Genomic DNA, 15,784 nt, shown 5'->3' on the forward strand with positions numbered 1-15,784 from the left:
CCAAACAACGGATTCTGGGGGGCGGCGCCCCTGTTTGAACAGCAACGAAATTAAAACGTGTTCGACTGCGAGAAATCGCTATTTTTTCGCCCGCCGCCACCGTCTTACAGATATAACGTGTTGATCTCCGAGTTAAAGGGGTGAAATATTACCGGAAGCGGATGTTGTGGCGGCGGCGACCGCCCCCGAAACCGAGATTCGCCGCGGTTTCTCTGTTTGTTTCGATTTTTATTTCGCTACAAGACGAGATAAAATTCTCGACACCATGTTTGAATGCGAGGGGTGGTCGCGATGGGCGGGCGGTGTCAATTATCGGGGGGCGAATCGACCCTCCATGGATGTGTTCAGTGTGCTGTTCATGTGGAATTGGAAAAATACTCACCGTCGGGACATGATCTTTACTCCAATACCCCAAATGGATCACGTCAGATTATCTATAGTATACACGGTGGACACACAAAGACGGTGCAAAGGACAACACGACATGCACGACACACAAAAAGGAAAACTAAGAAGAAGGGGGTGAAAACGGTCGATTGCGATTTGGTCCGAAACACACCATTTCATTAGGTATACGGGGTGGCTTCGAAATTTATAAATTTCAAATGATCCAAAAACATACATGTTTTGAAAAACACTAGATAATTTCTATGTTATTATGATTTACAAACATTTTCAAAATAGTTGGTCCAAAATCTTTTACATAATATTTATAATTTTAGTCACCTTGTATGTAGGTATGTATGTATGTATGTATGTACGTAAATGTTTCAGCTAATTTTGCCTAGAGGTCAGTCCGGACGCACAAAAAACAATCGAATGTTGCACCGTTCAAATATTTGCACAAGCCCAAGTGTTTGCTTTGCATAATCGCGCCAATAAAAAAATGTCAGAAACGCCGCCATTTTTGTTCGAGAGTCGAGTGGAGAAAAACGCGTTGGCAAAGCGATAGTGACTTGTCATTTGAAAAGCATTAGGTCTGGTGGAATGCGTGTTTCGAACCGATCGCAATTACCGTTTCGCACCGGTGTCCGTCCGTCTGTGCGACGGAGTGTACCCGGATGAAAACGAAATAAAAAAATCGCCTCTTTGGAAGAATACTCTACACGGTTGAATAGAATCCAACTCACTCGCTGCAGTGTTGTCCAGCACTCTTCGAGGGTCCTCTCGGAGATGGCCGAAGAGGTGGAGTTCCTCTGCAGTTGGTTAAAGTCCGGCAGCGTTAGTTGGGAAAGCAACTGTTTAGTATACATTAGTACATGTCGAACAGAGAACCAGAGAAAGACGAACACAACAACGCAAAGTAAACAAACAAGGAAACGAAAGGAAAAAGCGTGGACGCGCACCACGTGCGTCGCCCGGCGTCGATGGGAGTTGCGAGCGCCGCCGCCGCGGGGGCGCCACCGGCCGGCCGCGGTTTTGGCGGCCGATCACCGTTTTTGCTTAAATTATAACCCTTCCGATCGAAGACAATGCGTACTAAAATGTTGAGCATATGTTGTCGACATATGTTCGGTATTTTTTCGGAGCGAGTGTATGTAATTAAAGTCGCTCTCCGTCTCGCTCGATACGGCCATTAAATGCTTCCCGATAACTGTGTAATTAATTTCGAGAGCTGGAAAACATTTTCGACGGTTGGAGGCGGGGGCGGCTCGGGGCTGTCACCGGGAAGCTCCCGGAAAAATGCGGGGGCTGAGTGGATCAGCTGGAGCAAGTCATTCGGTGCGTGCTGCTTCTCTTCTTCACGGTGCAGTGCTGGACGCTTATTTTCTCTGGCCTGAGGGGCACACTTTTTCCAGAATTATTTTTTTTGATTTTTTTTTTTTTGTTGCTTTTTATTACGTTTGACGAAAATTATTTGATGCAAGAAATTTTTACAATTATTACATTCTCTATTGTTTTAATTTTTTTTTATTTATCTGTAATTTTTTTTCATTCATTTTGAATTTCTCTTTAACTTTCGTTAACTCTCATCCTGCATTAATTTAACTGTAAAAAGCGATTTTTCATCTCGTAATATTTTTATCTTCTCCCGTTTTATTATTTATTTCTTCTCTTTTTCTTCTATTTTGCTGTATTGTTATTCAACTGCCGAGTCTACTTATTATGTTGGATTTCATCAAGGACAATCTGATTTTTTCATTTTTTAAAGTTATTTTCAATATCTTTTCGAGGACACTCCCGAAGATTCACTTTTGTAAGTTTCAAATTGATTTTTTTATTTCCTTTAAAAATATTTTGAAAAAACAAATAATTTATTATCATGTTGGAATAAAAATAACTGAATTTATCATGACCAAGTATCTAACTTTGTAACTCTTTTAGTTTAACCGGAAATAACACCAACTTCTTATTTTAAATGTGACACTGTGTATTTTTACATTTTTGACCCTTGGCAACAATCCTAAATGCTTCGGGAAGACCCTCATCGAAACACTAAGACAAATTCGAGAAATTAAAACTGAAACTAAGAATCTAGTCGTAACTTAGCTCGTAGCTCTTGGCTCATTTTTTTAACTATTTTGTGATTGTAATTTTTGCTTGTCCAAATTAATTTTACTCTGTTTTTTCGTTCTTTTTTTTTATTTAACTTCTCACATAACATTTCTGATCACTCTGTACAAATCTCAAGGGTCTGTAAAATTTTAGTACATTCTTAAAGGCAACTGATAAATATCTTTACGATTTTACACACCTACGGCTTTCTAATTCAATTTAAGTTAATTACAAGTACTTTTAGAAACCAACCAACGAAATCTTGTTTAAATCTTTTTAAATTTAATTACAATAATTTAATAATTTTCATTTTGTTTTTATTCAATTGTAAAAATAGTTTGAAGCAAATTTTGTTTGGAGTTTTTCACATAATAGTTCTGATCACTCTGGACAAGGCACAACAAAAATTTCTCTTCTAAGTGAAAGATGAATTAAAAAATTTCTTCATGACTTATTTATTGTCTTTTCAAATTTAATTCAAGTTAATTACAAGTAAATCGAATCAAATCTTCCCTTTCAGGTTTTTGAAAGAATACTTAAATCAGTTTCTATCAAACGCCTTTCTTGTAATTTTTTTAACATAATTACGATGATTGAATTGATTTAATTTCAAATAGATTTCTGATTTTATTTTCTTAATTTTTAATTAATTAAATTAATCGCTAATTTCTTTCTCTTGAAGATTTTTATTTAGAAAAAATGTTATTATCATATTAATGTGTATCATATTTTTTATTTTATTTCATATACTGGGTGAGTAAAATAATTATACTGTTGTAAAATGTAAAATAAGTAGAAAGACTGTCAAAGTAATAAAACAGGTTATTCCGATCAACCATCTAATTTTGTAACTCTCATTTCAGCCGGAAATGACACCAACTTTATTATTAATTAATTACATTTTTTAATTTGGCAAAGCTCCAAAATACGATTAGAAAACATTTACTGTAACGTTTGCTGTCTTGGAAATATTTGAAAGACAGAAAATATTTATCATATTGTTTGGTCGTTAGTTATTTGTCACAGTGTTCTTAAACTGTAAAAAATTCAATGTTTTTTTTTTATTAGCATGTCCCTAGAATTTACCTGATCTGTAAGATCTAACAGTGAGAAAACATATTCAACTGAGTTGAGGTCATTGTTTGCAAAACCAAGAATGTGAAATACTAATTTTTGAATTGATCAAATTTTTTTGTTTTTTTGCTTATTTCTATTTCCATCCTTATTTATCATTTTTTGAGGCTTCCAACTGTCATTTTTCGAGTTTATTTCATACACTTTTTACAATACAGCTATCATTAGAATTCGATTCTGCGTCGTTCAATTTCCTTTTTCTGCCAGTTGACAGCTGTCGAGCCGCCCTCCTCTCCTTCAACCGCCATCCCCGCCTACCGTGGTCGTTCCAAAAAACCAAAACCAAAAACGGAGAAATGGAGCCATGCATAGAATCGTACAAGACCTACCTGCAAGTCGTTGACCAGTTTCTCCGCCATCTTGTCCGGCGAGCTCTGTCCGCTGGTGAGCTGGTGCTGCTGGGACATGTGGACGAGCTGCTGCTGCGCCTGGACCTGAGCCAAGGCGTGGGCGTGCGCCTGTGCCACTTGCGAGTGCGAGTTGGGGCTGCCGAGCTGTTGCTGCTGCTGCTGGTTTTGGTTTTGCTGCTGTTGCTGCTGCTGCTGCTGCTGGTTTTGCTGTCCGTTGCTCTGTCCCTGCTGGACCTGCTGGTTTTGCTGCTGGCTCTGCTGGTTCTGCTGCGTCTGCAGCGCCAGCGCCCCCGGCGTGACGACGTGGTTCTGGCTGCTGTTGCTCTGCTGGGAGGGCGAGTGCGCCGGGATGGAGTTGGTGGATGGCGGCGGCACCGGCGAGTTCTGGTTCGAGCTGGACAGGTTCTGGGCCATGCTCTGGGGCGGGCCGCGCGCCTGGTTCCAGAAGTCGTTGTTCATCTTGAAGACGGGCCTGTTGTTCACCTCGGCCATCGGGATCTGGAGGGACAGCGGCGTCGACCTCAGGTCCAGCGCGGCGTTCTCCTGGGCCTTGAAGGAGCTCTGCAGCCACTTCGCTACTAGGTTTTCATGTTCGACCTTGAGATTGTTTATCAGATTTTGGTCCTCCGTGTTGAAAATCTTGACGGCTGGCCGTGGGGGGGCGGAAGCGGGGCCCGGTCAGGCGGGGGGCTCCAAGTGGCGGCTGGGGGCGGCGAGCGCGCCTCTTTTCCGTCTCCGCGGAGTATTGCACTGCGAGTTTGGTGTGGGGTTGGCGAGCCGGCTAGATCGGCACTAAAGTGGTACCGACGACCGACTAGACAAGGGTGGTTCTGCCGCTGTCTCGCTCGCACGATGGGTGCTCTCCGATTTCTTCCTGCTTCGTTATGCTTCTTGTTTTTTGTCGACGATTGGCAGATGTTTTCTTCCGGATTGTAGCCGATGTGGTCTATTCAATTCCAATCTGAAACAATCCAAAGATGTTAATCTGAGCACCATCCCCGCGACGAAATCACACGCTCACATGCTTTTTTGCGAATCGCCCTGTATAAATATTTTTTAAACGCACAGTATCTCACCAAACTGTCTCGGGTCCCAATCCCGTCTTTTCTAACGGGACAGAACCGCATAAGATTTGTTTAAAAATTTAAATATGTCAACTGTCAATAATTAATTAATTAATCAACTAAAAATCATCAAGAATAATTAATCCATCAATGGGTATAAAAAATTTAAACGAAAATGTAAACATCTAAACTTACAGCGTTTGTTTCTTCTAAAGCTACAAATTACCCCAAACAAGTTGTCATTTTATCTGCGTATTGCGTATCTATCTTACTGCGTAATTTAATTTAATCTAATTGTAAATTATTGAATGAAATTACGTTAGAAAATTAATTATTTGTATTTCCAACACTAACACCAAATTAGAGGTTTTGTAATACAAAAAAAATTACATCACCGCTAAATTGTTTTGTGACAAAATTTTACCTCAAATTAAAATTAAATTAAAAATTAAAATAAAATAATTCGTATCACATTAATTAATCGCAATTCAAATTTGTATAAAAATTTTATAGATGTTACAGATTTTGTAACAAATAAAAAAATTACATCACTGCTAAATTGTTTTGTGACAAAATTTGACCTCAATTTAAAATTAAATTAAAAATTAGAATCAAATAATTCGTATCGAATTAATTAATCTAAATTCAAAGTGTGTAAATACAGTTATAACATTTTATAGGTGTTAAATAAAATTTTACAGAAAGTATGACTACGAAATTTTAATCTAAAATATCTTATCATTTATTTACGTCAATAATTAGTTTATCTTGTAATTAATTAGGCATAAACTTTAATTAAGATTTACTTAGCCAGTTCAATAAGTTTAGTGAAAATTTAATTTAATTCTCCAAATTTTATTATTTATTTTTTTTAGTCTACTATATACTGAGTGATTAACAAATCATCGCCACTTCTTCTTGTCTTCTTCCGTCACAGTCAAAAAATTACAAGCTAGTTAAAATTTTTACTTTGGAATAAATAAAATAAAATAACTGTGGTTAAATTATATTTTGGACACCCTGTATACTAATGTAAATGTGTATTTCTTTTAAAGACATAAAATTATCTTATTAATTATTAATTATTTTTATTGAAACGAATAAATTAATTGTAATTATCGTTAGATATTTTATAGGTACATTTTTTCTTAATTAAATTAAATTTAATTCGTGTCAATTAATATTTAGTAACATATTTATAAATTAGAATCTAAATCTAAATTAGACGGGAAATTCAAAGTTTAACGTTCTATCACTCGATAAATTCTGTGATAAAATTTTAGATAAAAGTAGATACAATTAAATTAAGTGTCAAAGTATTTTAAATTATATTTAGGTATGAGTAATTAATTACTTAAAGCTAAAATAAATAATTTATACAGTTTTCCAAGATAAGTAGTGCCAGCAGTAGCTTTCCTAAGAACCGTAAAATGCGATAAGTTTTACAGAAATTAATTTTATAGAAAAATTAGATTAATAAGAAAAAAAATTAAAATATCAAATTAAAATATCTTGCAGGGGTAATTACTAATTTTTTGTAATTAACCTCAACATAATTAGTTTTAGTTCATGTTTCAAATAATTACGGCAAACAAATTTTACGTGAAATTTAATTAATCAGCTTAATTAAGTTTAGTGTAATTTTTTTAGTTACATTAAATCAACATCCTTTTGTTGCAGAATTAGCGATCTCATCGGACTAAAAGCGAGACTAGTTGAACTAACACAAAGTGTAAATTTTGTACAAACGTTCAAAAGTAAAGTGAACACAGTTTACAAATTAAAATAAATCACTGCGTATATATTTTAAGGGTATTTACAGAATTATTTGTTCCAACGGCGAACAGATTAATAAGAAATGATGTTACAACGCCAGTCAAATAGATTCCAATTAAAGTAAAGGATTTTTGATAAATACAAATTTAGTAAAAATTTAAGGCGACATTTCTCGGTTATTTTTAAATCACAAGACACGCGACGCTCGTGCGCTAATTTAAATCTTGAAAAATTCGTCCAATTTAGCGCGACAAATTCAAGTGAAAATTGAGTTGAAGAAAATTAATTAAAAAGTGAGGAGGAAGAGTCGAATTTGAGGGATTTTCGAGGAGAACAAGTGGGAATAATTTGGATGAAATCGAGTGGAAGTTTTGGCTAGCCGGAAAAAAATCAAGCACACGCGAGGTTCGTCGGACAAATTTCACTTTTGTTATTTTGAACCGGTTTGTTTTGTTTGACAGGTCAAGGCCGTGTTCGATAACTTCCCCGTCGAAAAAAAATGAAAAACAGGCGATAAAACGTTCTATTAATAAAAATGGTAAACAGGGAGAAAATGGAAAAATTGGTTTCGAGGAGGTCGTGTTGGTAGAAAATTGGGATTTTTTTGGGACGCGCTGTATGAGGAGACTTGTTGCGTTCAGCGCGGCGAATTTTGGGATATTGGAAATATTTGTTGCGGGGGGGAAATTATTGCAAAAGGATAAAGAGCGAAGTGCGTCAAATTAGTAAAAATTTCCGCGTGATAAGCAGTAGATAAAAATAGTAAAAAGATTAAATGTATTTATGGAGTGCACGAGGAGTGCAACAATCAGAGATTAGAGAGTGTAAAAAATGCGGCGTAAGTTACCGGCGGCAGGAGAGACGGCAGGAGAGCCGGCCGGTCCGTCGGAGGTCGGACCGAAGACAAAACAAAAATGTAAGAAGTTGAAAAAAAGTACTTACGGTTGCGAAAAATATTGCACAAAAAATGCGGTGAACACTGAAAAATCGGAAAAGAATTTCCGTGGGCACTGCACGCGGGGTGAGATTCTTGATCGTGAGGGTGTTAGTCGGTGGAACACGCGTAAAAAAGAGCTAAGTCGGCGCGAGGTCGGCGTCGCGACGCGTCCAAACGATAAGAAAGTCAGTAGATAACTAAGAAAACGAACGGCGTCGCGAAAAGACGACCAGCGTCTGAAAACGACGCCTTCAAACTAAGAAAATAAGGGTAGAATCTCGGCGAGCGAGAGGGCGCTATCCAAGGCCGACGGTCGGGACGAAGACGCCGCACAAACAGGGACAAGGAACGAGCGAGACGGCGGCGGCAGCGCGGCGCGGGTGCGACGGAGACGGCGGCGGGCCGCAAGGGTGGCGACCGCGACGGCGGCATGCAAGCAGAACGCGCCAGCAAGGGACGGACGAACCTTAGAATTGTATCTTAGCGCGGCGCACGCGCACCCCCTCGCAAGTATAAGGAGTCGTCCGACGGAGTTTCCCCCGCCACTCGGCCCCCGAGGAAAAAAGCGCTCCTTGTCATTTTTTCCACCCCATCCCCACCACGGAGGGGAGGCCGCGCTCGCCGCTTTTTGCGTTAGTCGCGGCCGACGACGCAGCGCCGACACATCGCCCGCCATCCACCCCTCCGAGACACACCCCCGGAAAAACGCGAAAAATGCGGTCACGTGGCGCTACGCACCGGGCAGGTGTCCGCGTCGCGACGCCGCCGCTAGATGGCGGACAACCACGGACCAAAAAACACTTCCCTGACCTAGACATTGCGCGGAACCTTGGCGAGGACTGATAAAATGGCGCGCTAGTGATAACGGACAGTGGCGTGCCTACCTGGGGACGTGGGGCACTGCACCGATCACGGAACACGCAAAAATGACATTTTTTAGAGAGGGACACATTTTTAACGGGACACGCTTATCGACAGATAGTGGCACGCCAATAGAATTTGACGGCGTTCGGGGACCCCAGATAACGCGACCTCTGACAGACAACTTCGGGACGATCCACGCTAAGATTACTCACAAAATGGAGACGACAACTCACAAATAACAAACACTAGCCAAAACAAAAACCGGATTTCGCTAGATTTTTTACTACCAGAGACGAGATTTAGTTAGTATGAGTAGTTAAACTCACTTTCTTCTAACACCTCAATCAAATCTTTCTCAACCAGAGCTTTAATAACTAACATAACTGATCACTACAAATCAACGCTTTCGTTGTTAAACATCACGACAATTGTTCGCCAGTTCCTAACTATAGCCAGCTAATGGACTCGATTAATCAGAGCTAATCTCTACGACACAGTAGTACCAACAACACTTAAATAAATAACATGCCAAGAAATTTATGGTGATTTACACATGAGAACTTTCTTCTGATTCTCAGATTCATTACTATCCACAAAAAATTTAAGTATCGAGAGAATAATAATAAACAGACTTTTTAGTACCAAAGATTTATGAGATTATTTATTTGGTGAGCGTGAGTGTGACCAGTTACTCTGCCAGTCTTAACTCATCAAACGCAACTCTCTCATTTTAATAGTGAGTTGCTGTAGTTCAGGTATTGAGAAGTAAATAAGGAGTTTGTAGAGGTGAAGGTTGGGAAAAATGTTTTGTTAACTAATCACCGAAACTAGTTTTCGGTACAGTATTAATGTCTGGCGTTTTGTGGCGTTAACTGGTGTGAGTAGTTGATTAATTCGTCAAGATCCCTACCAAGGAAAACCTTCTCACTTTATGATTGCCGGAGCAGTTGTTGAGTTTCAATTAAGGTTTTAATGAAATTATAAATAGTTAATGTGTTTCAGTAGTACCGTCAGTAGTTGAGCAAGCCATTGAATAATTAAGAAGTAGAAATTGTAGCGACAACAACAAAAAAGTGTAAACAATGCTCATAACAATAATAATAATAATTATTATTTATTAAGTAGTAAGGGACAAAAACTGTCAACAGTTGGAAGCAAAAGACAAAAAAGAAAAAAATCATGTAAACAAGGTGATGAAACTGAAACGTCAGTAAGAATAATAATAGTAGTAACAATAGTGCAGCAAGATTTTTCCAGTTTTTTTTTATCCTCATGTGAACTGAAACAATGTAAATAAATAAATGTTGCCAGATTGTGCGATTTTCTTTTGTCCTGTGTGTAGAAAATGTTGCAAAATCTTATCCAAAACTGTGCAAAATATTTTCCAAGATTGCTTTCTGGTCTTGTCTTGTCTTCTATTTGTAAATTTTAAGCGAGAAAACTTTTTCCACTAAGTATTCCAAAATACGTTTACGGTTACCTAAGGACTTATTTTTTAGGCCAGAAAAAATAGACTTGGAGGAATTTAAGAGATGAGAAAAAAAAGAGAATAAGAGGGAAAGAATAAACTAATTCTATACTTTCATTTCTTCATCCGATCTTTTCCTATCTTCCTGTCAGTTATTATCAGAATCTTCTATTTTCATTTTATCCTTTTTGCCAATTGCATAATTCCCATAGATTATATCAACATCTTTTTGCTTCATATTACTAATTTTTTGCTTCTGCTGAATCTTGTAAATTGCTCTTCTTTCTTTCCTTTCAGAGCAGTAGACTATTTTACATTAACTGTAACTTTGGTAACATCTTTAGAACTAGCTAGAACTGTCTTTTGAGTCTTCATTTCCTTGATGTCATGTCTTCATCTTCTTGAAACGACGCCTTATAACATTCTCTTCTAGTTCTACAGCGTCCAATATTCTTATTCTGTCTTGTATAAAACGCAGCAACTATCTAGTAAAACATCTTCTTCTAGGGGCACCCCAAAACATAATTAAAATAATGTTTAGAATTATTGTCTACTTTTAGACAATCTTCACGTTGGGCCTTGATTCACATTCTACAATCAACCCAAATCTTTTTTTACAGTTCTTCAACAAGCTTGCTGAAGAAGAAAATCTTCATCCTTACAGCTAATCAACAACATACTCGTATTTGTGCTACAGCTCTTTATTTCCTTTTTTCTCACCAATCAATACTCCAACACAGTTGTTCTACATCTTCTACGAGCAACATCTTATCAAGTTCTTCACAATCTTCTTCACTGCATCTTCAACGTTTATTAGGTAACCAAAAACAGGTCCGGTTGATTTATTCCCTAATTAAAATGAAACCGAATGAAGCTTATCTGCTGCCAGGTTATGTAAACACACTGTAAAAGGGCAGCTTGAGACCACGCGCGCCAGCTGTTGACCTTGACAAGCGGTCAAAACTCTACTTCCTATTTCTCCCCCTTCAAGCCCCCCAAACTTGCAAGCAAAATTGTTCGCCTTGTCCCCTCGTCCCCCATTTCGGCAGTTCTTATCTCAGCCAATAAAAATCGCGGACCCCCCTTGGCCCCCCTCGTCCACCTCCCCGCCACTTTTTCCCTATTATTTATTTTCGTTTTCCGCTTCTGATTGTTTACGCGACGGAGACAAGATGGCCGCCCGTTTTTGTTTACGCGAACGGCAATTCCGCAGAAGGGGGGCACGGCTAGAAAAAAATCGTGTGAACTGGACATCGCGAGTACACACTTTTCACACGAATTATTCATGGAGAACAGTTAGGTTTTAATAAGGGACATTAATTTATGCCGGCCGAGGAGGAAATCGCTCGAATTTGCATTATTGATCGACTCTCGACGGAGAAATCGACTGGAATCGATTGAAGTGTTATTTTCGATCGGGCTAGAAATAAACGCAGGAACGCATAAAGAGATGCTTGTGCGTTTATCACATCGGAAGGATGGGGCAGGAAGAAGCGAAGAAAAACATGGGAAAATCAAAAAGTGATGATGACAATAGTAATGATAATAATGAAAATTAAAAAAAATAAAAAATATAGGTATATAGTGCGTTCAGAGGAGTTATCATTAATTGGTGGAATTATTCGTAGTGGCAAATAAATCCTTGATTCCTTGATAATAATAATAACAATAATAATACAAATACAAAATAATAAGAGAGGCCAAAACATACTATCAATAAAAGGAGAATAAAATCTGAATGGTATTACATACTTTTATTTCATTGAAAATAACAAGACGACTGATAAAGTTTTAAAAAAAGTAAAAAAAAGGGAAGCATAAATAAAATGTATAATAATAAGATATAATATGTGTAATAAATGGCATAATAAAAAAGTAATTGTACTAAAATTAAATGGGTAATATAAAATTGAAATTAATTATGTAATAAAAAGTTTACAAAACAGTTATGTCTGCATTACACGGTCTTCAGGTAACAAACTAAAAATAATAAAAATATGGAAAAAGAGAATTGAAGTGGTAGCTTTTCGACAACCAATTATTATTTATGAAAATGAGGTTTTTTGCAATTTTTTTTTAATTTTTAAATTTTGCGGAACCGTAAAGATTAAAGTTGAACAAAACGAAGTAACGAAGTAAAGAAAAAATATGACGAACTGAAACAAAATAAAAATGTGCTAGGTAAAAGGTTAATATTTAATCGGGGTAATTAAGATTAATAAAAATATCTCAAGGGTATTAAATTTTGGGGTTAAAGAAAGGTCATACGATTATGTCTTATCAAATCAACACGAAAAGAAAATACAAATTATAAATAAATTTAGAAAAATTGTAAAATGATAAAATAGAAAAATAGAAACAAAAGTAAGTAAACGAAATTAAAGAATTATAGAATAGTAAAATTTTAAAAATGAAAATTGGGCAATAAAGGCAAAAAAGCGGGATACAAGAAAGTTGTAATTAATTAGAATTTAATTGGTAATTAAAATAATTAAGCTCATCCAAATTTTTGTCTAAAATGTTTATATCGGGCGTTCATTTAAATTTCTCCACAAAGCTGAGCGTTGAAGAGTCGATTGTGAACGCACCACGGATTACATATCACGGATCAGCTGTTTCTAACCTCACTTTTTGCGTTGTTTGTGTTTTTACTCTCCAGATTGACGAGCGGTGCGTTCACAATCGACTCTTCGACGCCAACTATGAGGATAAATTTAAATGAACACCCGCAAAAGTCAGTGTGGCAGTTTATTAAGTGAGTAATTTGACATTGTTTACAAGTCGCAAATATGACAAGTTATCTTGGCAATTTTTCAAAAATGAGAATTTTTTTAATTTTAGCTGTTATTTCGTAGAGAGCGCTGAATAGCTTGATGTCTTCCAATTTTTGGGAAATATCTACAATTCTGTGGTTTTATCGAAATGACACAATATGAGAAAAAATTGAGGGCAATAATAATAGTAATAGAAATAATCCATTATTAGATAGAAAACATTTATAAAATGAGTAGAATAATCAGATTTTTAGGAGAGAATGATTTTTAATTTAAAAATTTAAATGCAAAATGTAAAAAATGTGGATTTTTTGAGAATCACCAGATATAAAGGAATAGAAAATAAATAAACAAAAGAAAAGATATCTTAACGTTAATCTTGTTGCAGGATTAATATTGTTTGATTTTTTGTTTGTTTTTATTTTGTTTGTATTGATTCATATTTCGACAATGTCAGTGAAGCGCCATATTTACTAAACAGAAAAAAGAAAAGATAAATAAAAACAACAGAAAACGATAATTCTAAGTGACAAGAGCTAATAACTTAATTTTTTTAATGTAAATTATGTAGATTTATGTAATTATTGTAAAAATTTAAATTAATTATTAAAATATTGATTAATCAAATTTTAAAGGTTCAGAGAAAAATCAGGAAAGTTCGTTAACATGAATAATATTTTTGAAAAAAAATCGCAATTTACCCGGAAGTGACTCCAACTTTATACAGACTCAAGATATTCGCATTTATTTTTAAACACGACAAAAAACTACAATCACATTAGAGTATATCTGGCAACTTTTCAAAAATTTTGAGATCTGCTTAAATTGTTTTAGTGAAACTATTTTTTACTAATTTTACAATTTTATAATTTAAAAATATTGTAATTCTTGCGATTATTTTAGCGATATAAAGCCTTATTAAATAATGATAATAATAATGTGTAAAAAAAATAAATATAAAAAAAAATATCATTTCTTGATAGCTATGTATGTAATAATAAACAAAAGCGGCCTGGATGCCACACCTTTATAATAATAATAATAGTGTTTATAATTCCAGTTTAAGCTGTCTGAAAAAATACAAAATTTTGTGCAATTAGTGCAAAAAATATTTGAGTTATTTGAAGAGATGAGAACAGTAGGCAAGTGCTAAATGGTTGAGAAATGATGTAACAATTTACATTAAAGTGATAAATACTTACTGTTTGATAAGTTGAAGAAAAAAAAAATGAAAATGAAAAATTTCAAACTTGAAAAATCGTTAAATTGAACAAGTTTCAGAAAAAAAAAATGTATTAAGGTAATTTTTGGATGTAAAAATTAAAAAAAAATGTAAAAGATTTAGAAACGGTACCTTATTAGGTCTTCACGGTTCACAGTGTAGTTCATTTTCAGAACAAAATTTCCGCAATCATAAAACTTGTGCGACCACAAGACTAATTAACATTTTAAAAATAGAAACATTGATTAACTGATATGTGTGCGTATGAAATCAATAATTAAACGCACAGTACTGTGCAAGTGTTATGTCAGCAGTCACGAATATTTTTGAAAAATGAAGGTAAAAATGAAAAAAAAAATCGATTGTTTACGTTTAAGGACTGCTAAATGCAACGGTGCAAGAATTATAAATTTAGCGGCGAGAGAGAATTTACATTCTATTTAAATTAACGTAATCAAGTTTAATTTTAGTCGAAAGTACAAAGAAAGTGGATAAAAATGAAGAGATAAATGAAGCGAAGAGGGAAAAAAGTGGGGCGGAAGCTCACAAATTAAATTCATATTGAGCAGTCCGGTGTCCCAGTGAGTAAAAAAAAAAAAATCCGGTAACCGGAAACGCAACAAAAACAGAAGTAATAAAACGGCGATAACGAGACGAGCAACAACAAGCCGCTCTAATTCACAAACAAAGAGATAAAAAGGCGAAAAAACGGAGAAGGCCGCGATAAGAGCCTCCCCCGCCCCCTCGCCGCCCTCCGAGGGTGTCAAAAATGCGGCGCGCGGAGGCGTTTAAAATGCAATTAATCGTCGGTTTACGACCGGTTTACGGTCGCAAATTGTTTATTTGAACTTAAGCAATAAGCGTTAAAGCCTCTCAATTAGAAAGCGTCGACTTAAGCCGGAAAAACTTACGTCGGAAAAACGTGCGCCTTCCGCCGCCATCCAACAAAAGAGTTTCTAAAAATACGCGAAAAACCAGCTCCGCCAGCCGGGAAAAATCGTCGAAAAAACGTGCACGCGTTACGTAAGGGATAGGAAAGTCCCCGGGATGCGGGGGGCGGCGCGATCGTGGTGATTTTTTCGCCGCCGCCGATAAAAATCAAAATGGCCGTACAAACAAATCTATTTTTATCGCGAATTCCCCAATATTTGCGGACGCCATTCCTGCGAAAGCGGCGCCTGCTTCGTCGTCGAAGAACTGCGAAGGGGGCGCGCCTGCAAAATACGAAAAATGCACTAACCAGCCACTCGGAGCCGCATTCTCGCCACTTAACCTCACTGAACAAGAAAATTATTTATTTTCCACACGGGGCACTCCACGCGAAAACTGCACGTTTCCCGATCGCCGCTCGTCTCACGGGGGGGCGCTCATTTTAACCATAGGTGTCTATGATTTGGAGTTTGAAACAGAGTTGAACATCTTAGTATGTAGTAAGAAAGCTGCATATAGAAATGAAGGCGGCGAAGGTGGGGGGGATACGAAATTGCATAAGTTTTAGAACCGAGTGCATTTTGCATTGGGACGGATAAGGACAGACACTGTGCGCTAGACTTTATAAAATAGTCGGTTTCGTTATTTTTTAAGTGCGGAGGGGCTTTTCGCGCCTTTTACGTTACGTTGTGTTGCGCCACACACAAAAAAAAAATACGCAGCCTGCTCGAGATCTGACGTAACGCGCCCCCCTGCTCCTCGCTTAACG

General features: G+C 36.8%; 1 protein-coding gene across 10 annotated transcripts in view; it reads right to left on the bottom strand.

Annotated features, from left to right (window-relative positions):
- LOC138129734 (Krueppel homolog 1-like) overlaps window positions 1–15,503 on the bottom strand; it is a 70,911-nt gene extending 55,408 nt beyond the window's left edge. For 4 of the 10 annotated variants that reach the window (XM_069046018.1, XM_069046021.1, XM_069046016.1 and 1 more), the window contains exons 1-2: window positions 15,326–15,502; window positions 3,960–4,941 (exon numbers count right to left, since the gene is read on the bottom strand). In XM_069046018.1, coding sequence (XP_068902119.1) covers window positions 3,960–4,472 — 513 coding nt within the window. In that variant the 5' untranslated portion in view covers window positions 4,473–4,941; window positions 15,326–15,502. Of the gene's footprint in view, window positions 1–1,130; window positions 3,017–3,959; window positions 4,942–7,762; window positions 8,257–14,996; window positions 15,238–15,325 lie in introns of those variants that run through there. The other 6 variants (XM_069046020.1, XM_069046017.1, XM_069046019.1 and 3 more) reach the window with 5 other exon arrangements.
- Between the last annotated feature and the right edge of the window lie 281 nt (window positions 15,504–15,784).

Source organism: Tenebrio molitor, chromosome 4 (assembly GCF_963966145.1).
Source record: "Tenebrio molitor chromosome 4, icTenMoli1.1, whole genome shotgun sequence".
NCBI lineage: Eukaryota > Metazoa > Arthropoda > Insecta > Coleoptera > Tenebrionidae > Tenebrio > Tenebrio molitor.